Raw genomic sequence first — 23,341 nt, 5'->3', positions numbered from 1 at the left:
CTCAAGTCTTCTTTATGCCTATCCTCCTCTGCCGTTGATATTAAAGTTTCTTCAGAAAGCTCGCAGGCTAGGGAGCTTTGTGATCATCATCTCCCCATTCTGGCCTGCCAAATCTGGTTTCCCTCTCTATTGTCTCATCTAGTGGTTCCACCATTGTGTTGGATCCAGTTCAGGATCTCATTTCTCATCCCTTGGGGATTCCTCACCCAGATCTGGACAGTCTGAAGCTCACAGCTTGGTTGCTCCAATTCCCATGATTATTAGGACTCCTGGTTTATCTTCCCCCATTAAAACCATTTTGGTGGTGGCTCACAAATCTTCCACCAGAAGAGTATACCGTAGCAAATGGAAACATTTTTCCATATGGGCCTCGCAGCATGCATTGGATCCCTTTACTGCTCCACTGTCTGCGGAATTGGAATTTTTGGGGGGGATTTTTCAGTAAGGTACCAGTTCCTCCACTGTCAAAGTCCAACTGGCCACAATTTCCAGTTTTCATGTGGGGGAAAACATGACTTCATTGGCCTCTTCTAAACTTTGCAAGACCTTCCTTAAGGGTACCTTTCTTCTGAGACCCCCAGTGAAGGATCCTACGCCTCCCTGGGACCGTACATTAGTGCTTCAGGCTTTATTCTCACCCCCTTTTGAACCTGCAGCTTTGGTAGACTTGCAGTATCTGTCTTTGAAAACTACCTTTCTAGTTGCCATTACTTCTGCTAGGAGAGTGTCAGAACTTCAAGCACTATCGATCAAGGTTCCTTATATGATATTCATAAGGACGTTGCATTTCCCAATGCATTATTCGTGTGTCAGGAGAATTTCCCTGCCAGGTCAGGTAAAAACACATTCTACCAAATCTATGGTTACTTGAGCCGCTTTTTGGTCCAGGGTGTCGCTGGATGATATCTGTTCTGGAGCTACTTGGTCCTCATCTCATACCTTCATTTTTCATTATAAATTGGACATTGTATCCAGGAACAGGGCATCGTTTGGCTCCGCCATGCTGTGAAATATCCTTCCATGAGGACCTCCCAGGTGTATAGTGGCTGGGGACTCTGTCCTACAGGTTGAAGATCAAACTAAGTCAACTACTTCAGATAAAGAAGTTATGTACTCACCATAATGTTCTGAGTAGTTGTATTTTATTTGTCTTCAACCATCCCCCCCTGACCTTGTCACTGTTGTCCTGGCCGTATATGTGGAAGATGAACATCTCAGGAGCGTCCTTTGTTATACTTTGGCTCAGGAATTTTGGGTTGCCAGTAGTGGTAAGGTCTTCTTGGGTCGGGTGTATGTTATAGGTTGGGCAGCAAACTCTATATGAAGGGAGAAATGAGATAGGGGGGCATTATGGGTAAGGGGAGGAGTTTGGAGCTCAGATCAGATGGTGGATATGTGGCTGTGTCGGATCCGATACGAATCCATAACCGACAGGTTGAAGACAAATCAGATGGAACGTTATGGTGAGTACATACATAGGCACCGGAACCATAGGGCGAGGGGGAGGGAGCATCCCCCCACACACTTTTATAGCTGCAAGACCTGTAATGACACGGAGGACACATACACCCGTTGAATTTAAACACAAAAGTGAGCCTAATCACAGACTCAGCACTCATGGGTAAGCTTAAGTCTCTGTGTACTGAAGCTGCGGCACTTTTTGTAAAAATTACTGGCATTCTTCTTTATAGCCACGGTGGTGCAGCGGTAGTGTTGTTGCCTCACAGCAAGAGGTTCTCCTGTTCGATTCTCGGCTGGAGTGCGGGGAGTGCCTTCTGTGTGGAGTCTGCATGTCCTCCCCGCGGTTGGGTGGAATTCAAAAGACATGCGTAAATGGGTGTGCCTTTGTTGAAGGTTGGACTTCGAACTGGCATCTCGACGTTCGTGAAAATTTACTGCCAATCATTAGCGGACCGGTCTTCCACTGTGGCGACCCCTAACTGGGAAAAGCCAAAAGACAAACAACAACTGGCATTCTTCTTTAAGAATTTGCATCATACCTTAGACGTCCCTGCATGCAATTTTCAACAATCCTTTAATGTTCATGAAACTGTAAGTGTTATTATTCACTGCTTTTGCACACAGTTTTAACAATCCTTTAACATTCTGCTTTGAATTTGCTGAACTATGAGTGGTTGGGTGTTTTGCTCCCGGTTAATGTCCAAAGAACTGTTGTTTGTCTTTCGGCTTTTCCCAGTAAGGGGTTGCCACAGCAGAACTCTGGTCCGCTAATGATTGGCAGTAGATTTTTTTTTTATGAAACACCAAAGTACCAGCTCGACGCCCAACCTTCAACGAAGGCACGCCCATTTACGCACGCATGTCTTTCGAACGCTACCCAACCGTGGGGAGGACATGCAGACTCCACGCAGGAGGCACTCCCAAGCCAAGCTGAGAATCGAATGGGAGAACCTCTTGCTGTGAGGTAACACGCTACCGCCGTACCACCACGGCATAATGCCCAAAGAACTGTAAGTGTCATTAATTGCTTTTTGCACACAATTTTAAACCACCCTTTAACGTTCTGCTTTGAGTTTGCTGAAGTATGGGTGGATGGGCAGTGACGGATTTAGGCTTTGGTGCAAGGCGTGCGCCCCCCCCCCCCAACATACTTTGCAGTCTGGAGCAAAACAAAGTTTTTTTAACTGTTTCGCATGAAATCGGAAAATGTACTGCCAAAGCATTACTCAAATGAGAGTACCTCAGTTGGCAATGCATTTTCCAAATTCAAGACATATATACTTTTTTTATATAGTTTTGTGTTTTATGTCTCAAGTCCCAATGGGAAACGCAATTGGAGAAACCAGTCAGTTGAGATCATCCTCCAACTGAGAAATCTCTTGAGAAGGAGACCAGGAGGAGCTCATTTCAGTGAGAGAGGGGAATCAAGAAGACAAAAAACATTAAAAGGTACTTAACGAATAATGACAGGATATCACACTTTTCTGCACTGCTAACATTTATTTAACTTTAATCGGTACTTCCATTATCTAAAAAAAAACATTTATAACCCTTAAAATCCCACTTTTTCTTCCGTCATACTTTCAAATGCAGTAGCGCTAACTGTGTTATCATTTTTACCTTGCGGTTATATCTGTTGGGTATAGTTGCGGCTATTCTCAACTGAAATTGCCCATGCATTTCTTTACTTTTTCCATAGTTGTTTGCATGAAAACATTCCTGCCTTGCATATGCAGACAACCATTCCCTCCACTTTCCAGACTAAATAAATATGCACGAAGGCTTAGAAATAGTTTTCCACTACTAGTTCCTAGTCGCATTTATTACGTTTTTATAATGGAGTGGAATGTACACACATTGTGTGCATTTTTTTTTATCTTGCTTAGAAGAGTTAATCCTGTGTTGTTATTCTTTTTTAAATACATGTGCAAATTCAGTAGATCAGGACACAAGCATTCTGCAGCTAACTGGAAGACTTGTTGATTTAATTAGCAAGGGACTAGACATCATTTTGCTAAACAATGAATAGTGCAAGTGTCTTTTCTGAATTATTTTAAATTTTGCCAGACAAAATATTAACAATAAAAAGCATGCACAGTGTAAAAGAATATTCAAGTTGGCTGCTTTCTGTCTAAGATTGTAGACGTTTTTTTTTTTCTTTGAACAGATTCAAGGTAGAAACACACAGAATAATATATGTTTTCTATACTGTTATTTTTTGGAATAGTGACTTATTATGTTAAAGGTATGATTTTGCATATAAAGTACAAAAAGTTGCTAATTTGTTGTCTGCTTTGATATGCATATATGAGTGATTATTTACCAGGAAATGTTAGTTTGTGGTGTAACTTACTACTTGATTTTTTTCAGTTTAGGATGTCAGATATTTCTGTATTTCTGCTGCCAACTGTTGCTACTGCTGTATTACCTAATACTTGTTAAGTAAACTCTAGCTGCCATTTTTTTCACCACTCCTCTATGTCAAAAATGTTTCAGTCTTTTCTTATTTCTTAGAGTAATTTACAAATCTAGCATAGGAAATGAATTTCCTATAATGTCATGTGGGTAAAATTAGAACTGTAGTTAAATTGTGTAGATGAACAAATTAAAACTATTTTAAATCAATTCATTTTTTGTCAAGTGTATTTTGAACATTCAGATTTGGTGTTTGTTATGTATCTAGTCTGGTTAGGTTTTATTCCATACAAACATCCATTACCCCCTTTTCCCCCATTTTTGTGCATGGGGTCAGGGTGTCCCATAATTTTGGTCTTTTCCTCTTAAAATTTTTGGTTTTCTGGCTGATCAGTGAGGACTGAATTCACTAAATAATGACATCCATTTAAGTTTCAGTCTTCCTACCTTTCAGGAAATGCGTGGTAACACAAAACATTTTAATAATGTGCAACTATTGTTTAGCAAATGATATCACTATTGTGCTGAAGTTTTTAAAAGCATTGCTAGTAGCACAACAGATAGTATACTTGCTTTTGATGCAGAAGTCTGTGGGTTCTGCTCAGTGATGTAGCTAGAGTTTGTGCCACCTGGGGCTGTCTTTGAATTTACCGCCCTTCTCCCCTCACAAAGTCATGGTCAAATGCCTCCCCATACACAGCCCTTGCCCCTACTGCCATTCCAGTGTCCCATTACTTGGCTGTTTTTCCCCATTTACCATAAACACTGTAATTTGCATATTGTTTTATGCTTTACTTCTATAATACTTATTTGGATTTAATTTAAAACTTATTTTAAATTTTATAGCACAAACTAAACAAAGCAATGCAGTTTCACAAAGAAAGCAGACTTAAAGGGGTTGGATGCTGCAGTCCTGACAATGTACTCCTTTGGAGGAGATGCCTAGTAACTATGAACCTTTTTATCAGTTTGTCATCCATTCCCTATTGCAATATTACCAGCTTATCATTTTTTTAATGTAACATAGGCAATTTATTCTCCAAGGACAACAGGCACTTTATTTGTAGATGTAACAATGAAGTATGAAATTGTTTGCTAGCAGCAACCTCTTTGTTATTTACAGATCTCTTTAATGTGGAATTAGTTAGATGATTTTCTGTCATTACACTCCACTAGTATCAGTAAGTTAAATGTTCAAAACAATAAATTTAAAACATGCTCTAACAAGTGTGCTGTATTATTTAAGGAATATAATTTAATACAGTCAGGAAGGTGAATCAAAGAACACCTGTATGTTTGCATGATGCTAAATGTGTGTGTAAGGGGCATATGATTTGAAAACAACCCAAAGGAAAAATATCCACCACTGGCTAGATACATTTTGTTTTAATGTGGGTTTCAATGCTGTTTCAATGAATGTGAGTTTCAAGCACTAAAAGGGAATTGGCTAAGCTTAAAATGTCCTCCAAGTGAACCTATGCTCTGGTAGTAAATAGTTATAAAAAAATTGCCCTTTTTAGATCACTAAGTGCCCCTCTCACCCTCCGCCCTCCCAGACTTCAACAGCTTCTGCACCTATGAGTACATAACTTCTTTATTCACTTTATCTGTCCAGATATTGCACTTAACGTCTGAGTTTTAGCATTCATTAAAAAAATGGAATGTTTCCTGCAATTCTTAAGAGTGTTCTCTCATTCTTCCACATTTGCTACTGTCCCATCTTATCTTAGCAATACAGTAGAGATACTACTGGAAGGATCAGTGAAATTACTTCCTGCTGTTCAGGTGAGGAAGGACTTTATTTCTGAGTTTCCCAGTCCTCAGAAAGCTGAGGTTAAGACTATTATTCATATCTGAATTTTGAACTGTGGACATCTTATTGCAAAGGTGGGGTGGTCTTGTTGTTGTCTTTTCTGCATCTTCTGTTCCATATATCTTACTCACCCTATTGTCATTACTACTACTGCCATATCTACAAGGTGACATTTCCATAGATATCCTCATTTTTCCCTATTTTTCCACTGTTTTCTTACGCATATGTTAGGATTGCAATTACTGGTCTTCCAGAAGTTGAACTCTGCCATAGTTGTCTACAGTGTGAAATGTATTGTCACCTTCATTAAAACTAATATGTATTTTTTAACTAAAAAACATCTTGAAGTCTGTAGATATTATTTGACTTTTAAGAATCAGCAACTTGCATATTTGGACATACTTGGATGTATGGCGGTATCTGTAACATACACACTTTCATATATGTGTGCTTATCACACTTGTATGTGATTTTACTGTGGTTTGACCTTTTTGGGGGATCTGCAACCTATATATTTTTTTCACTTATATCAATTTCTCTGTACTTGAACTCTGAGTGCATGCTGAAGATGGGTGTTGCCCTGTCAAGTAAATAAATAATTGCATACTTGCAAACGTGTATGTAGGTACATAAATAAGTAAGCATTTTTTTCCTGTTCTGTTTTCTGAGGTTCATAAAGTTTGGTAGTGCTTTTTCAATGTTTCACTGTTCTTTCAGTGTGTCAGATTAGCTTGATTCTTAAACAAAGTAAATATTCTCTCATTCTGTCCTACTATGGTTTGGCAGTGCAACTACAGTGTGCCACACACACACTGTGTTTCCATCCTCATGGCTCAGGAGAGGTTCCTGAAGCTCCTCATTAAGAAGAATCATCTTTGTTTGCAGAGCTTCCCATTTGTAACCTGGAATTTTTGCCAAAATGTTGACAGAGGCAGTAGTCGTAGCTTGATCTTTCCCTGCTTGGAAGACTGGTTTACATTAGCCTCTTTTAGAGGGTATTGATAATGTTCATGGTTTTCTCTCATTCTCTTGCTTTCACTGTGTGTAACTTGAGCTGTGTTTGCTGTGCACGGATACGTCTGTCCTCTTACTAGTATAGCCTCTTTAGTTCCTAGGTGTTGACTTATACAGTATTGATGGAACAGCATTCCTGCCAGAGCTCCCTGTGGATCCTCTTTAGGTTGTTTGGCATAGTGGCTTACAACATAGTTGATGTATTTAAAGAGGACGTACAAAGGGAGCATGTCCATGCCTTCTGAGCGAGTGATCATCAGCTGTTGTAAATCTTTTGGATTAAAATTGCTGTCTTAAAAAACTTTGTTTTTGCTGACTGTAACTTCATGTAGATTCCATAGGGTTGTGAAATACTTATGCATTTGCCTCTGTGGCAGCAACATTTCCTGTCAAAGATCTGGTACCACTGTGGTGTAACATGATTTTCCAAATGTACTTCAGGGTCCTCTGTCAGCCTTAATTTTTATCCAAAACTATTTGAAGATCTACCTCAAGTTCATTATGTTACCTTCAAAAAGCCAAAACCCGCTAGGAAAATAATAACTAGAAATTGGATTTCAGATACACCTCCTTCGTTCAATGAATTTAAAAATGTTATGAATATAGTATGCCATATGGAAATAAACACAATTAGGACTAGAACAAACAGAAAAACATCTTATTTTATTGTATGGGATAATTTACAAAATTTGTTAAAAAAATTTTAATTTCAGTAGCATGGTATTTTAGTTTAATTAATTGATCTGATTGTAGTGGATGTCTTTGTAAATACTTTAGTTGTTTTGTTGAATATTATAATAATACCTATTTTTAATTACTTGTATAAAATTGTTATGATATTTCTCTTATATGTTAAAACAATAAACCTGTTTTGAAAAAAAAAAAAAAAGCCAAAACCCATCTGTGCAGTACCTCTAATGTATGCATCCACCCACTGTCACAGTAAGTAATGCTCATAAATAGAGCTGTAAGTGGCCATTTCACATATAGTGAAATGCAATGATTTGCCTCCATGCTCATAAAGACGATTTAAAGCTGAAAAGCAGTCTAACTGCATTTCTGAGTGGCTTCTGTTAAAATTAAATCATTAAGCTGTGAAAATGAGTGTGTCTGGTTGCTCACTATCAGCTTAGAATGTTGTGAAAAAACAGAACATTTTGTAAATACCAATAGCTGTGAGTCATTTGGCAAAGGCAGGGAAGAACAGTTACATGTGAGACTTGACTGTTATAATCTCTTTCTTAATACAACTAATTTTGCGATAAAACTGTAGCCAAGATAGTTGTGGTTCATTCTACTAAGACTTTGAGTACACTGGCAGCCTCCTTATGCAGAAGATCTGTGGAGAATAGTTGTGCAGGTTTACTTAGTGTAATATATATGCATTTGTCATGCATTGTTAACTGTCTGTAATTTCTGGATGAGGGACTTACTTTGATAGAAATGTCCTTTAAGGGGTTCTGTAAACTGATCTCAGCATGCTATTTTGTTTTATTCGTTTACTTCTCCGTCTATAGCAGCTTGTTTGCTGATTGGACTGACCTATTATATATAAGGATCTGCCTTTAAAGGCAGACAAAGTAATGGAGAGAAGTTAATTTGGTAACTCAGTGTCACCTATAATCTTCAAGGGCATCTTCTGTGGTAGATTCATTATTGTTCTACCTATTTTAACCTTTAATGCTACACGGATCCTGTAATCTGGGAAGAGTACTGAAGGTGACTAGTCATTTTATTTTTATCATCCATTTTTTGCAGTGGTGGTGCTGAGGTAGCGTTGTCGCCTCACAGTAAGACGTTGTCCTATTCGATTCTCAGCTAAAGCGTCTTCTGTGTGGAGACATGCGTGAATGGGCATACCTTCATTGAAGGTTGTGCGTCAGGGCTGGCAACTCAGCACGTAAAAATCTACTACCAATCGTTAGCGGACCGGAGTTCCGCTGTGGCGACCCCTAACCGGGAAAAGCCGAAAGACACAACAACAACTAGGGTGTGTCTCATTGAAGATATGAGATGGAATTAGAGAAGCAGTGAAGAAAACAAGATGGCACTGTCCTTAAGTGGTTAGTGTTAATATTATTGGGTGGCAACAGAGGATAACTGGATGTCTGATGCAGAGGATCATTACCTGCATGTGAGAGTAGTTATAAGAATGTACTACCAAATAACAGTATCAAATATCAAATATTATGGTGAGTTTCTCCAGTAAATACTGTCTTCAGCTTTATGTACCATAGCTTGATATGTTTCACTTGTGCAGTATGCTCATTAAATATACTGATAAGGCTTACAGAAGTCAAAGGTTTTTAAGTATTGTTCAAGTATTTCAATGCAAAAATAATATAGTTTGGCAAGTCTGTATAATAGTTGTGTTCTTTTTCTGCAGAAATTCCAGATATCATTAATTCCAAGAATCTTCAAATATTCAGGTAAGTTGTATTTCTGACTTTTGCTAAGATGGCGACTTCACTTCCTGTGCTGTTGTACTTACTTTGATTCAGCATGTTGTGTAAAATCAAGATTGTCCTGTGGGCACTGAAATAAAAAGGAAAGACATGGGGCAAGAACTTCTAGTAGTGTTTATACACCAGCTGCTTTGTTAAGAACTGCACTGGTGTTCGGTAGACATGTGAACATACCTTTCAACATCTGGGCATTTAAAAATCATAACACTGGCCTTTAAATTTGTAGCTGGAGGTCAGAAAGAAGAGCACTTTATTTTGTGATAGATCATCTTTGTACACTACAGCATACATAGTTATAAAGAATATTTCTGTAGGGGACTTCCAAAATGGCTGAAAACTGAGTAACAGCTTAATTTCAGCTCTCCTCATGTGAAAACAGAAACTCTGAAGAGAGAGTCAGTGAATTTGTCATTTTGGGCAAATTTCAGTTACTGAATAGTAATTGCACTTCCTGGATGCCTGCAAAGAAGAAATTTAGAGAACCTGAAAAAAAAAATGAACCAAAAAGGTGAGGAGAAAACCCTGGCTGGGAAAAATCCTGCAACTGTTCAGAAAGAGCAGTTCCAGCTCCAGCTTTGGTGTAAGACATGACTTCCAGTAATCTAGAGGGAAAATAAGTCACATGTGCTTAGGCCTATTTAAACAAAACACAGGAGGAGTATATCAAATCAAATAGCAAAAGGCTGGAAAAGTGGGATAATCTTTAAACAGGTAATCAGATGAGCAGATAAAACTGCAAAAAATGAGAAGTCAAAATGAAGAAAAGGCTGGCTGAGTAAGAGACTGCTCAAGAAGAGATGTTTCAAAAGTGGTAGAATTAGAGGACAGAGCACATAGGGAAAACCTGAGATTTTATGCTGTACCAGAGAAACTGGAAGGAACAGACTATTAGTTTTATGAAAACACAAATAAGCAACTGGACTGGTATTCCACAGCACGAGTTGTTAATTTAATGGGTACATCATGTGTATGCTCCAAACCTGACCATGAGAGCATCCAAGACCTCTAATAGTAAAGTTGCAATTCTACCAGCAGAAAAAGTTGATTCTGACAAAACTGTGGCATCAGGACAAAGTACCAAGAGTCAGGGACAGTAGAGTGTTTGTGGAAAATGATTATTCATTGTACACCAGGCAGAAGTGGAATAAATTTATTCCAGCAATCGGGGACTGTCCAAAACCAAGTGTGAGATTCAACCTGCTGCGTCTATCTTAAGAATATTTGCTGCTGAAGGATCAAAGTAATTTTTTGAAACAGAACATTCTAAGAGGAAATACAAAAGTTTGAGCTGTCAAGCAGAAGGGGACTCTGCTGCTTATTCTTCTGGTAATAAAGCTCTTAGAAGAGATTTTGTCAGTAAAACCTTTTCTAGTGTTCCAAAGGAAAATGCTTGAGAGACAAAAGCACAGGAGTTGACTAGAAGGGACAGGAGTACGCTGAAATGAACCAGTGACTCGAGTTGGGAGATTGAGATCAACTAGAAGAAAACCAGCAACTTGGAAATGCATAAATAAATGTAGGATTACAAAACATCAGTCACATTTGTGAAATATGGCCAAACAAGAAAAAAATTAGAAATATTGGCTTTTTTTTTTTTTTTACTTTGTTAAACTTTTAGGGATTCCAAAGCATGTGCCCTGCTTCATGTCATTAATGTTTTGGAAGAACATTGAGAAGAGAGAAAGTGAAAGGAAAGAGGTGACTAAGTAAAACAATTTTTGTTATTAATGGTATTTTTTATAAAGCATGACCCAGAGCCAGATACAGCACTAGGTGACCAGGGCAGTCGCCTAGGGTGCACTGACTGGGAGAAGGCTCACTGGCCAGGGGAATATATATATATATATATATATATATATATATATATATATATTTTTTTTTTAATTAAAAAAAAAATTAATAAAGTAAAAAAAAAATACATATTTTTTGAAGGGCGTTAAGAACACCCTTTGCATCCATTCACTCACACCTTGCATCTGTATGACATGTTTACCTCTTCGTCTTTCGGGCATGCAGAATTTGAAGACAGGAAGACATTTGGATTGTGGACCAAGGACGGACAAGAAAAGTGTGCCCGAGTGTGCCGGTGACAAGAGGTGTGTGCGCAAGTGTACAAATGTGTAGAATTTGAATACAAGAAGACATTTGGTCTACAGACCAAGAACGGATGACTAAGGTAGGTGAGTGTGTGTAAAAGAGGTAGATGGGGTAGGTGTGTGTATTACGAGGTAGTCAGGTAGGGTGTGTGTGTTTGCTTAAGAGGTAGATAGGTGTGTGTGTGTGTGTGTGTGTGTGTGTGTGTGTGTGTGTGTGTGTGTGTGTGTGTGTGTGTGTGTGTGTGTGCGCGCATGTGTGTGTATAAGAAGTAGGTAGGGAAGTGTGTGTGTGTGAGGCAGATGGGTAGGTGTGTGTGCTTGAGGTATGTAGGCAGCATACCTCTCAATTGTCCAGATTTTTGCCCCATATTTTTGGTCTATTCCTCATAATATTTGTGATTTTCTAGAAAATCATTGAGGACTGAAGTTAGTAAATAATGACAGATATTTGAGTTTTAGACTTCATATCCTTTAGAAAAGTGAATGCTAACACAAATCCTGTTAATCTAGTAACTTTACAAGTTCATGAGAGCAATATTGAAAATCTGTTCCTATTTATTTTAGGCTTTTTGTTCAGATTTCTTGCACTAAGAGGTTGAGAGGGGTAGGTAGGGGGTGTGTGTGAGTGAAATGCCCTAGTTAGGGATAGGAGGTGGTTAGTAATTTGCTCAGGCTCAAACTCTGTACCTTAGTTACAAGAAACATGCACCAGAATTCTCTACTCCAAGTATCAAAGTGCAGTTTTCAAAGAAATGACTTTCAGGTGCATTTTTCAGGAAACTGAGTTTCAGGTTAAGAAATTTTCAAATAATCGAGTTTTAAGTGCATTTTAAAGGAATTGTGAGCTTCAAGGGAAGAGAAGTTTACAGATGGTCATGCTAGGTCTGTTCACAATATGCAATTGTTTTGTTTAGCAGATGGAATCACTATTGTGCTGTAAAATTGAAAAGCATTGTTAGTAGCACAACAGGTAGCATAGTTGCTTTTGATGCAGAAAACTCTGGGTTCTACTCCCACAGCATATAGATGGATTACAGATACTGTGTTGTACTTTTGGGGGGGGGGGGTACCATCCTGAGTATGTCCTCCTTTGGATGAGATGCCTAGTAACTATGAACCTGTTATCAGTTTGTCATCCATTCCCTATTGCAATATTACCAGATTACCATTTTTTTAATGTGGCACAAGCATCAATCTGAAGTTAACTTCATTTTATCTGCAACCTGTGGGTATTCAGATCCATATCGGATCTGAGCAGGCAACTTTACAAGCATGTGCTCCGAGTTCCAAGCTCCTCCCCCTTACCCATAACACACCACCATCTCCTGCCTTAACCCAGATCTCATTTGCCGCTTCGTGCATCAGCATTGTGATCTCCATAGCTCTGAGCTTTAGTGTTTACTGTTAACTGCTTTTTGTTTTTTTTTGTGTTGAGAGTTTCTCAGTTAGTTTTCTTTTCCTCTCCCTAAAGCTTGTTTGTCGGTTGTTGTAAAAAAAAAAAAAAAAAGGTTTATAGTTTTTGTGTAGGCCCTTCCCTACTCTTAGTGTGTGCGGCCAGGTAGTGTGTTGGGGTTTTCTAGGCGTGGCTGCTGTTGTTTTGGGATGTCTGCACAGCCAAAACCTACCTTTAAAAAATGCACAGTGTGTGGCCATAAGCTTTCAGCAGTGGATGGTCACACTCTGTGTGTTGTTTGCCTGGGAGTAACTCATTTGTCTGCCCAATGCAGAGTTTGTGCAGGATCCGAGGGCCCTGAAAGATAGGAAGGCCAAACTGGTGGCAAAAGGCCTGCTTCCAGCATCTACTTTGGATACTTTAGCCTCGGCATTGACTCTACAACATCCGCCCAACCCCCCCCCCCCCCTCAGGGTGGGACTCACCCTCCCGCTAGACCTACTAAAGAGGATGTGAATGGGAGAGACAAAAAATACAAGGATGCAGAGAGAGGGAGAGACAGAGAGAAGAAAGGGGATAGGCCCCATAAACGGTCTCTAGATCGGGAGTCCTTCCCTAGCCTGCCTTCCAAGGTCTCGAGACCTGTTTCTCCTCGGCTCCACTCCCCCAGATTTTCCTCGGAGCCTATAGAGCCGAGGCCTTCCTCCAGATCTTCTCAGTGACCAGCCAGATCCAAATCGGTCACTTCCTCATGCTCAACTCTTGAGTCTGAAATGGATATGGACTTCCACAGATAGTTCAGTTTGACTCACAGGTAGAAAATAACCACATACCAACATCTTCCAGTTGATGTTATTCAAAAAGAGAGAAATTCCATCTCATTTACTCAAATACAGATTATTATTTATTACCTCCCCAATTCAGGAGTGGGTAACAAGGATGAAACTGCAGTACAAGCTGATATGCATGCCAAACCCATTGTTTCTGTGTAGAAGGGAGTCATGTCTTTCCCCATCCTCACAAAAGGATGTGAGAAGCAGTCGCTAATCTTATGTCTGTGAGTTGGGCTGGTGGGTAGATGGTGCATTTTCTATTCATTCTGAAAGGCAGGCAGCTGCTTAAGGAATGGTAGGTCATGTTGCGGATGATTATTGATGTCTGGTAAAGTTGGATGAATGGCAAACATACTAAGGCATGAATTCAGTATGTTTGTGGGTAGACTCCTTTGGGTATAAAATGTTTGCATGGGGCACATACAGATATGTTCTCTCCTGAAAAGAAATTCCTAGTAATGAAAATAACCTTGCTTATGATTTCCCCACCAGGAGGGTCTACAGAATCAATGCATCTAGCCAGTGTGTAGGCTCATAGTTAATATACTATCCGAATGACCACCAGGGACTTTGTAAGCTTGGCTGTGAAATTCAACCCAATTGTGTCCCTATGTATCATGGGTGTTTAATAGGAGGGATATGTTTCGAAGTTTCTAGAGGTTACGGTGGGGGCTGGATATGAGTAGAGCATCAAGGAACTTCTAGTAGACTTCCCCAGTGCTGTGGAATCTTTTACATTTCCCTCGAAACCCCAGTTTAACATCCATTCTAAAGGACAGCACACAGTACTGCAGCGTCAGACATCCATTTACCTAGCGTGGGAAGAAAACCCATAGCCTTCTGCACCAAAGGCAAGTTTGCTACCAGTTGCGCCACCGGTGCTTACATATTTAAATATTAGACATTCAGTCTACAGATTATTACATGCATAGACAATAGCTAGATAGTGATCAAAGGTGTTGAGAATCAAACCTTGTATGTTGTATCATCATGGTAAACATCTTAACCATTATGCCAACCCTCAATCCCAAAAACAAATTGTTATAGGTTCATAGGTAAATACTAGGCTAACTGTTTTGGAATGCTGTTCTAAGGTTAGTCAGTAACCTGAGGTCAGAATCAAACTCTGCATTTTGTGACTGTGAATTGCAGACCTGTTATCCCAAATCCACCCATCCTGCAGTGCTCAATTTTAAATATTGTTACACTAAAGACTCTTGAGACACAGCTTGTTAAAGAGGTTACTACTGGTAACTGAAATGCTGTACTTAAGAGCCGCCTCATTCAGTTGATGAAAACTGTACTGCTGTTGACAAAAGCGATATTGTTGACTCTTGAAGTATGTCGAGTCACTGAGGCCCATACAGAGTTACATTGCAAACCAGGAGTACTTTTAGCAGACTGACAGACTGATGTAAGGAGATAAAAGATAGCAATAATAGTATCGCCCATGAAAGTTCCCTTTATTTAGATATTTCTTCACTGAAAGTGATGATGGCAATGACTGCATTACCTCGTGGACAGTGAGCTTGACTAAAAAGAACATTGATTAAAGTATCTAGATTTTTTAAAGTAGTTATTGAGTTGCTTCCCTATTAAATAAACGAAAAGTGGAAATGTCGAAAGGCCAGATAAACGAAAAGGCCGTTCCTTGAAATGAATATTGTGGGGGGCTGCGTTACCCACACCCCCGGCTAATTATATATACCAACTCCGAGATCGCACTACAGTGAAGAAAGAAGGGCAAAACTTCCAGTCTTCACTGTACCATGATCTTACAAGAGCGATATCGAGGAACGGCCTTTTCGTTTATTTGGCCGTTCGACATTTCCACTTTTCGTTTATTTAAATAGGGACTTGTTGAATTAAAATAATAAAAAAAATTCCTACATTTTCTTCCAGTAATGAGCACAGTGTATATACCTGTTCATTTTACTGTCCTTCAAAAACAGCTGTATAGTTTCTTTTAATTCAAAATCTGCACTTATAGCAACATACAAAACCCTGTACCTTTAGAGCAGCTTCTGTTAAATCTGCGCATTCTGACTAGCTACAGTTCAAGAGCACCTTCAGTTTAAAGAAATGGTAATTGGTGGAGTGAGGGCTGTTTTTTTCCTGACCATCTAGAAGGAAATGTGGTGTGAAGAACCTTGCTTGCTTAAAGATTATACTGAATTGATTTAAGAAGCCTCTCATAGTCTTAAGCTTAGAATTTAGACAGGCATTTGATAGGTTATTAAGTAATCCTTTTTAAGGAAGGTGTTATTGAAATTTGGACTTTCTACGTATTCAGCCTGTATTTTGGCCTTGAGAGATGATGTAGGATTGATGGAGCAATTTCAGAGAAATGCGTTCATTAGTTCTTTCTCCATTTACCTGCTTAATCTTGGTCGTAATCACTAGGCAACTAGGAGCTAGTACGTATTCCAGCACTCGCTGAACAAACCACAGAGAAACTAATCCTAGATGATGTATCAGCCTGTCACAAGACACACACACTTACACCTGTGGGCAGTTTGAATAATTGCCATTGCCATTGTCGCTTCACAGTAAGACGCTGTCCAGATCGATTCTCAGCTAGAGCGTCTTCTGTGTGGAGACATGCGTGAATGGGCGTACCTTCATTGAAGGTTGTGCATCAGGGCTGGTAACTCGGCACGTAAAAATCAACTTCCAATCATTACGGACCGGAGTTCCGCTGTGGCAACCCCTAACCGGGAAAAGCCGAAAGACACAAACCTACAGAATATCTTTGAGATGTGGGAGGAACCTCTCACACCTTGCAGAAGTGCATACTAAGATGACAGATAAGCAGATTCTGAATAGGAGGTACCCCAGCTGAGAACCAAGAGATTTCAAGTAATAAACTTCATGCAGATGCCATTTTATTGACTTTTTCCAGAACCGACAGCTGCACTTCTAGTAGTGTGTAAAATATTTAGTATACTCATTAAGGTAGCTTGCTGTAATGTAATGCTAATTAAGACCGTGACTTGAAATATGAGGACAATTGCATGAAGGAACTCTTAGTGTAGATTCATATTCATATGGCATGCTAGCAGTATGGATATTTCATAATTCTCAGTATTGTACATGGAGTGTGTTGATTATTTTTCTTTTTGGGTTTTGAAAGTTATGTTATAATAGAGTCATTTCTACATAAGAACCAAGGTGTAGCAAATGAATTATAGTGAGGTTCATACATACTGACCTTGTTGATGATGCTGTTACTGCCAGAACTGGATCAAATGTCTACAGAAATTTTTGAAAGCTGCTAATCCACTTTGCAGTGCAACAAAAACATCAGCAGAAACTTGTCCAACAGCTTCTAAAGTTGTTAGTTGATCTAGAGGTGCACTAGCCAAAAGTCTTAGAAGTCCCGTGTCTTCTCTGGCTGTCTTGAGATCCAGAAGCTTAAATTGTTAGCCCAAGGTAGCATGGCAGAATCTCATAATCCCGAGTTCCTGTTATTCAAGAAGAAAGCCAAGAAACCTTGGCTGGATTATTTGCTTTCCAGCCTCCACCAGATGACCCTCTTGAAGTGGGTAAAAGCTCTGTAAGCTGTCCGGTGTCAGCTCTGTATTCCTTTGCCATGACCCCATCAGGGGTTGGCATGAATCCTTCGTTCTGCACTTCCTCTGAGGCTTTGCAGGCGTCTGCTGAGGGGGAACCATTGTTGATCATCTTGCAGGGCCCTAGTGGGATTCTGTAGATTTTGGTTAGGGATGCGATTCCAGGTACTCTTAGTGAATGTTGTCAATGGTCAGAACCTCCAATGTTTTTCAGAGCTGACATTTCTGCTAAGAAAAAGCAGAACACTAAGTATGCTTGTGAACCGCCTAAGGATCCTCAAAGGGAATAGCAGGAGTTTACTCAGGGCTTGTTCAGTGCCTTAATGGCCCTGAAGCCTCCTAAAGGGGTTTCTGTGCCTATCTCTCATTGGCCTTCTACTCTTTCCAAGTGAGCTATGGAACCAGATTTCTCTGATGAAATTCAGAGTCTGTTGATGAGACCCTTTCCTACTATTACTAGATGCCTTTGGCTTATGGTTCCTATGAAGAAGAGTCTGTAAGTCCTGAGCCTCTTTTTGAGGAATTGCCTTTTGGAGACACTATACTGAGACTGACAAAGTACTGTAAGTGGGATTCCTCTGAAGTGTCTGATATTCAGAAAAGATATTATGAGCTGCTTTGGGTGGATACTCCTAATAACCTTCCCCAGTATCTCCTGTATAAGCTGCCTTGTTAGACACTTTTATTGCTGTCTCTAAGTGTCCAGTTTATCAGCCTCTTGTTCCTAAGAAACCAGACAGGTTCTATAAGGTTCCTGACGATTTTCAATTCTTATTTTAATGCCCTTGCTGTGGTGTCGGTCTCCTCTGACAAGCATTCTAAACCTTTGCCCTCTTCTAAGCTTTTGCCTTCAGATAAAGATAGTAGAGTAATAGAATTGGTAAGAAGGTTTATACTGCTTCTATCTTGGCCTTTCAGGCCTTCAATTATTAGACCCACATGACTTAGATATACTCTGGCTTTGACTTCACAGGCTTGTCAGGTAATTTCTGAACTCCCTGATCCTGAAGCAAAATCTTCTGCTCTGTCTATTTTAGGTTCTATCTCTCAGGTGGCTCGTCACTCTTATCAAGTGTAGCTATGTTGCTGCTAATGCATCTTCAGAGCTGCTGCTTTTGCATCTGTCATGAGGCATTCTTCTTGGCTTCACCTGCAGTCCTTACCTGAAGACATTAAGGCAAAGTTGCTGGATGCCCCTTTGGATAATAAAAATCTCTGAGGGACTGCTACTGCTGAGATGTTTGTTTCTTCAGGAAAATGGTAAAGCCTTGCAGGAAATGTATCTTTGTATCCCCTGTCCCTAAGTTCCAGAGGAACTATCCTACTAAGTCTGCTTTTGTTCACAGGCAGCGTCATCAGGCCACCAAAGGCAGAAAGAGTGGTAGGTAAGCTCCTTCTGCTAAGTCGTCTCAGGCTTCTGTGGCTCAGAAGCCTCCTTTAGCAGACAAGCCTGCATCTGTTTCACTTAATGTCCCCCCGCCCCTCAGCCAGATTCCCTTGTCCCTTCAGCTCTCCCTCTTGTCTTCCAAACTGGCATATCACCACCTTGGATTCTTGGGTTCTGCCTTTCATTCGTCAGGGTTACTTCATGGGGTGGAAGTCTCTCAATCCTTTTTCAAGGATTCCTCAACCTTCTCTGGAACAGCATTCTCATTTCTCTGAGGTTCTTGGGTCCCTTTAGGACCAGGAAACTATTCAGTCTGTCCATCCTCAGATAGGAAATGGTTTTTATTCCAGGATGCTCCTATTCATTCTGTCCTTCCTTCTCAGATAGGAAAGGGATTTTACTCCAGGATGCTCCTGGTCCCTCAAAAGGAGTACACTTGGAGACGTATTATGGATGTTTCCTTGCTCGACACCTTTCTCAAGGTTAATTCCACAAAAAAGCTCAACAGTGTAGTGTAATACGACCAGTAATTCCACAAGACCACACTGCAAAAGCTGGAAACATCAAACAGTTCCTTTATTTGAATAACAAATTCTCTTTATACAAACAACTGATTGAGCGCTTTCATCCCAGAAGAGATTTCATCAGAATCTACCTCCCATACTACTATCCCCCTTAAGTAGTCAAACTAATGAGTTAATTAATTAATTAACTTACCAATTGTTATAACCTTAAAACTGAACTTCAAAAATCAGTAACCATTAAAACAAGAATAAACTAAAAATTCTGAGTACATATTCTGTTGCAAGTTACTTGTTCCTAATACATATTCCCTATGACATAGTGTAAAAAAAACAATACAATTAAATTAAAAAAATTTTAAAAAGTAGTTTAAAACATTTTTAACATTTTTAAAAAATTCAACCACCAGCATTATTAAAGACAGACTTCATATTAAACTATTTAAAATATTCTGATTTTTTATGTAGTAGAGGTTTAACGGAAATAATTTCATTCAATCCAGGTGGTAGGCATGCCTGCAATTTTATCTGCCACCTGGTTTCCCTTTCTTCGATATAATTTTTATAATTTCCACCTCTTAAATCTTTCAGTACTTTTTCTAATATACAAAATTTAAATTCTTTACAGGATTGAAATTCCCTAATGTGTTTGAACAGTGCATTGTTAATATTTTGACATTTAATGTCATAGCTATGTTCATAAATCCTGTCCCTCAACCTTCTCTCCATTTTTCCCACATAGAAGCTGGGACAGGATTTACACAGCGCCAAATACACAATGCCCGTAGTTTGACAATTACCTTTTTCAGGTTTCAGTAGTGTCTGTAAAGTATTATTCAAAACTACTGTCTTATCCTGAAATATGAATTTACACTGAGAGCAGTTCCCACATCTTCTCGTACCACCACCACTGGCCTTCATTTTAGTAATTTCAAAGTTCTTTTTTAAGTTTGACCCTACCTTATAGACAAAGTTCGGAGCATCCCCTCCTATTTTCCGCAATTTCGGGTTATTCTTTAGAATTGACCAGTTTTTTATCATGATTTTCTTCACCTCATTAGCTTGTTTACCAAAAGGTAAAATCATAGCTCTTTCATAGTTTTTATCATTATCATTATCATTTTGGTTACCTTGAATCTGGTTGGCAGTACTCTTTTCTTTTATGCCTTCTTTATTACCTAACAGTGGAACGTACTTAATTCCCCATTCGTTTCTGACGTATTCAACATAGTCCATAACTAGTTTTCTTGGGTAACCTCTCTCCTTAAACATGTCTCCCACCACATTTAACTCCATCTCTACATCTTCTTTCTTAGAGGTCATTCTTGCTACTCTTATAAATTGGCCTTTCACTATACTATTTTTTTTGTTTCAGTGGATGATTGCTATTATAGTGAAGGTATGAATTACTAAAAGTGGATTTTCTGTAAATTTTAGATTTCAATCCTGTAGGTTCAATCTCCAAGGAAATGTCTAAGTAATTAATTCTCTCTGTATGATATACATGTGTGAATCTTAAAAAACTCGTGGTCTCATTCAAATATTGCACAAATTCCCCATTTTTTTCTTTTGGGTCTTCCCACAAAATGAAAATATCATCCAAAAATCTCATATAGTGTTTTATGTATCCAGAAAAATTACTTTTTAGAACCATCTTTTGTTCCCAATACAATAGGACCAAATTGGCGAATATAGGTGCGCAGGATGCTCCCATCACTACACCCCTATGTTGTTTGTAGTATTCGCCTTCAAATATAATGTAATTGTAATCTAATACTGTTTCCATAAATTCTGCAATGAGATTTATTTTGTCATGACTAAAACTTGTATTAGTTTTGAGGCTTTCCTCAAAAAATTCTAGCCCTTTTTTTGGAATACATGTATATAAATTGATCACATCTATTGTCAAAAAAACTGTATTCTTGTTACATATTCCTTTATCTAAACACCCAAGAAAGTCCCACGAATCTTTTATCATATGCTCAAACTTAGAAACAGTATTTTTTAACCAAAGGTCAACCACTACACCAAAGGGATATGTCTTTGAACCACGCCCATCCACAATGGGCCTAAATATTAAATTGTCAATTCCCTTATGCGTCTTCGGTATACCAAAAATAGTTGCTACCTTTGGATTATGTACTTTCAACTACGTATATGTTTCTTCTGTAATTCTTTCATCTATGAGACAATCTTCCAAAAAGTAGTCTATCTTTTTATAACTAATATTCACTTCATTTAGGGAAGACAGTTGGTATGTCTCCACATCATTAAGTATATCATACATTTTTTGGGAGTACTCTAACGTATCCATAAATACCATACCCCCTCCCTTGTCTGGTTTCATAATTCTTGTATTCGTGTCATTCTTCAAGATATTCAAGACCTCATTTTCTTTCTTTGTAAGATTAATACTGTATAACTTCTTCTCTTTAGATTTGAAGTCATATATCTCTTGAGTAATTGCTTTTTCCAAACAAGAGAGGGTAGGTTCAAATTGTGGATTATATGTACTTTTCCTTTTTAACACCTTGTGGTTACCCAAACTCACTTCCTTTCCTTGATTTTCACATATATAAGCTAAATTTCTCAAGGTTCCTATCTCTTGAAATCCTGTTTCCTCTCATTCTACTCCAAGCTTTTATAGTGTCTCTAGATATGAAGGATGCTTACCTTCATGTTCCTATTCACCATCTTTTCATGAAGGTTTTACATTTGTCTATTTCTTCCTCTCATTTTAAGTTCTTTGCTTTGCCCTTCGGCCTTTCTACTGTCCCAAGGATATTCACAAGATGCCTAGCTCCTGTGTTTGCCTTTTGCAGGCTCCATGGCATTCAGATTTTTCCTTATCTTGACAACCCATTGCTTCAGGTGCATTCTCCCAGATGCCTGTTGCAGGATTTGAAGATGTTCTTCGTGTTTCACTGTTGCAGTCATCACACTTGGTTTATCTGCCTGCAGGTAGCCCTCAGTCGGCCCGAATACCAGAGACTTAGTATTTCTGCATCAGTTGCTGTCGCTTCAGGACTGACGTCAGGTCGTCATGGGTATAAAAACGGGCAGCTGACACCATTACATCAGTCTTTCTTGCCGAGGAGCCCGAAGCAGAAGCAGTTCGCACGAGTGCTGGTTGGCCGCTACCTGAATTTTCGTTTCCGAAATTGAGTCATCCTGAAGTCTTCTAAAGCTAAGTACCCGATTGGGGATCCTTTTTTCTTGCTCTAACCGATGTCAGAAAAAGTTAATTGTCTCTCCTGTGGAAAGCAAATACCACATTGAGATTTCCATTCTTAACTGCGTCACCTGTTTAGGCCCAGACCACGATGTACCTTGCTGTCGGTTTTGTGCTTTGTTCAACTCCCGAATTATTCGTCGTTGAGCCCTTATTGTAGTTAATACTTTCGTTCTCGATCTCCGTATTCCTAAATGGCTTTGGTAAGCCATCCGACTACCAATCTTCCAAAAAAACATAAGGATAAAGACGGCCCGCACAGGTCCAAAACTGCCGACGACTCTTCCGTTAAGCTAGTCGCCAGTTCGCCGGTACTCAGTGAGGTGCTTTCGCAGCCCCTGATGCCCGCTTCAATGAATTCGCAGGCTGCTACCAAGACCCATTCGCATGCCGCAAGACTCTTCTTTGACTATGGAACCTGCGGTCTCTACCTTGGATGGGTCCAGAGCCGCTGTGCAGGCACCGGCTTCTGAGGAAGTTCTTCGCATTACTGATATTTGACCCAAACCGACTTTTTTCACGTCTTCAGTTCTTTCTAAAACTACCGTGTTTCTAAGGCCAAGAGTACGAGCTACGCCTAAAAAACAGATGACCCAAACTCAAGCGCCTGCTTCCTTGCCACAATCACAAATGCTTAAAATGGCAGAAGACCTGGTCATGCTGATTAGTGGAAGCCAGCCTTCCCCTGCTAAAAGAAAGAGAGACCTGCCCCAGCAGCTTTGACTTGCCAAGAGTTCAATGAATCTGTGGTTTCAGAATATGAAGACATGCCTTTTTCTGCCTGTGAGGATTCAGATGCAGAGGAATCCATTCCTTCTGCTTCCCCTCCAGAGGATTTTTCTTACGGTGGAACCCTGCATACTTTGAGAGAACATTTCCACTGGGAATGCCAGGATTATCCTCAGTCAAAAAAGAGACAACGGGAATTTTTAGACTTACCACAGCACAGACCCTTAGCTATCCCTCCTGTTTTGGATGTTATGGATGATATCTTCATGGAATCTAGTCTAAATCCTGATGCTTTATACCCCCTGCTCCAAGGAAACCAGACAGATACTACAGAGTCACAGTCAGAAATCCCACTACTGATCCAGGGGTCATCTCCCCAAGGGTCTAAAGGAATAAAAGCAACTACAGCT

General features: G+C 39.5%; 1 protein-coding gene across 1 annotated transcript in view; it reads left to right on the top strand.

Annotated features, from left to right (window-relative positions):
• TMA16 (translation machinery associated 16 homolog) overlaps positions 1 to 23,341 on the top strand; it is an 801,003-nt gene that overhangs the window by 702,820 nt on the left and 74,842 nt on the right. The window contains exon 6 of the mRNA XM_044062215.1: positions 9,090 to 9,132. Within this exon, the coding sequence (XP_043918150.1) occupies positions 9,090 to 9,132 (43 nt within the window). The remainder of the gene's footprint in view (positions 1 to 9,089; positions 9,133 to 23,341) is intronic.

The sequence above is a fragment of the Protopterus annectens genome, chromosome 2.part1 (genome assembly GCF_019279795.1).
Source record: "Protopterus annectens isolate FY-2018-M chromosome 2.part1, PAN1.0, whole genome shotgun sequence".
Classification (NCBI taxonomy): domain Eukaryota; kingdom Metazoa; phylum Chordata; order Ceratodontiformes; family Protopteridae; genus Protopterus; species Protopterus annectens.
Note: the sequence above shows the minus strand (reverse complement) of the source record. Positions and strands in the feature narration are given on the sequence as shown.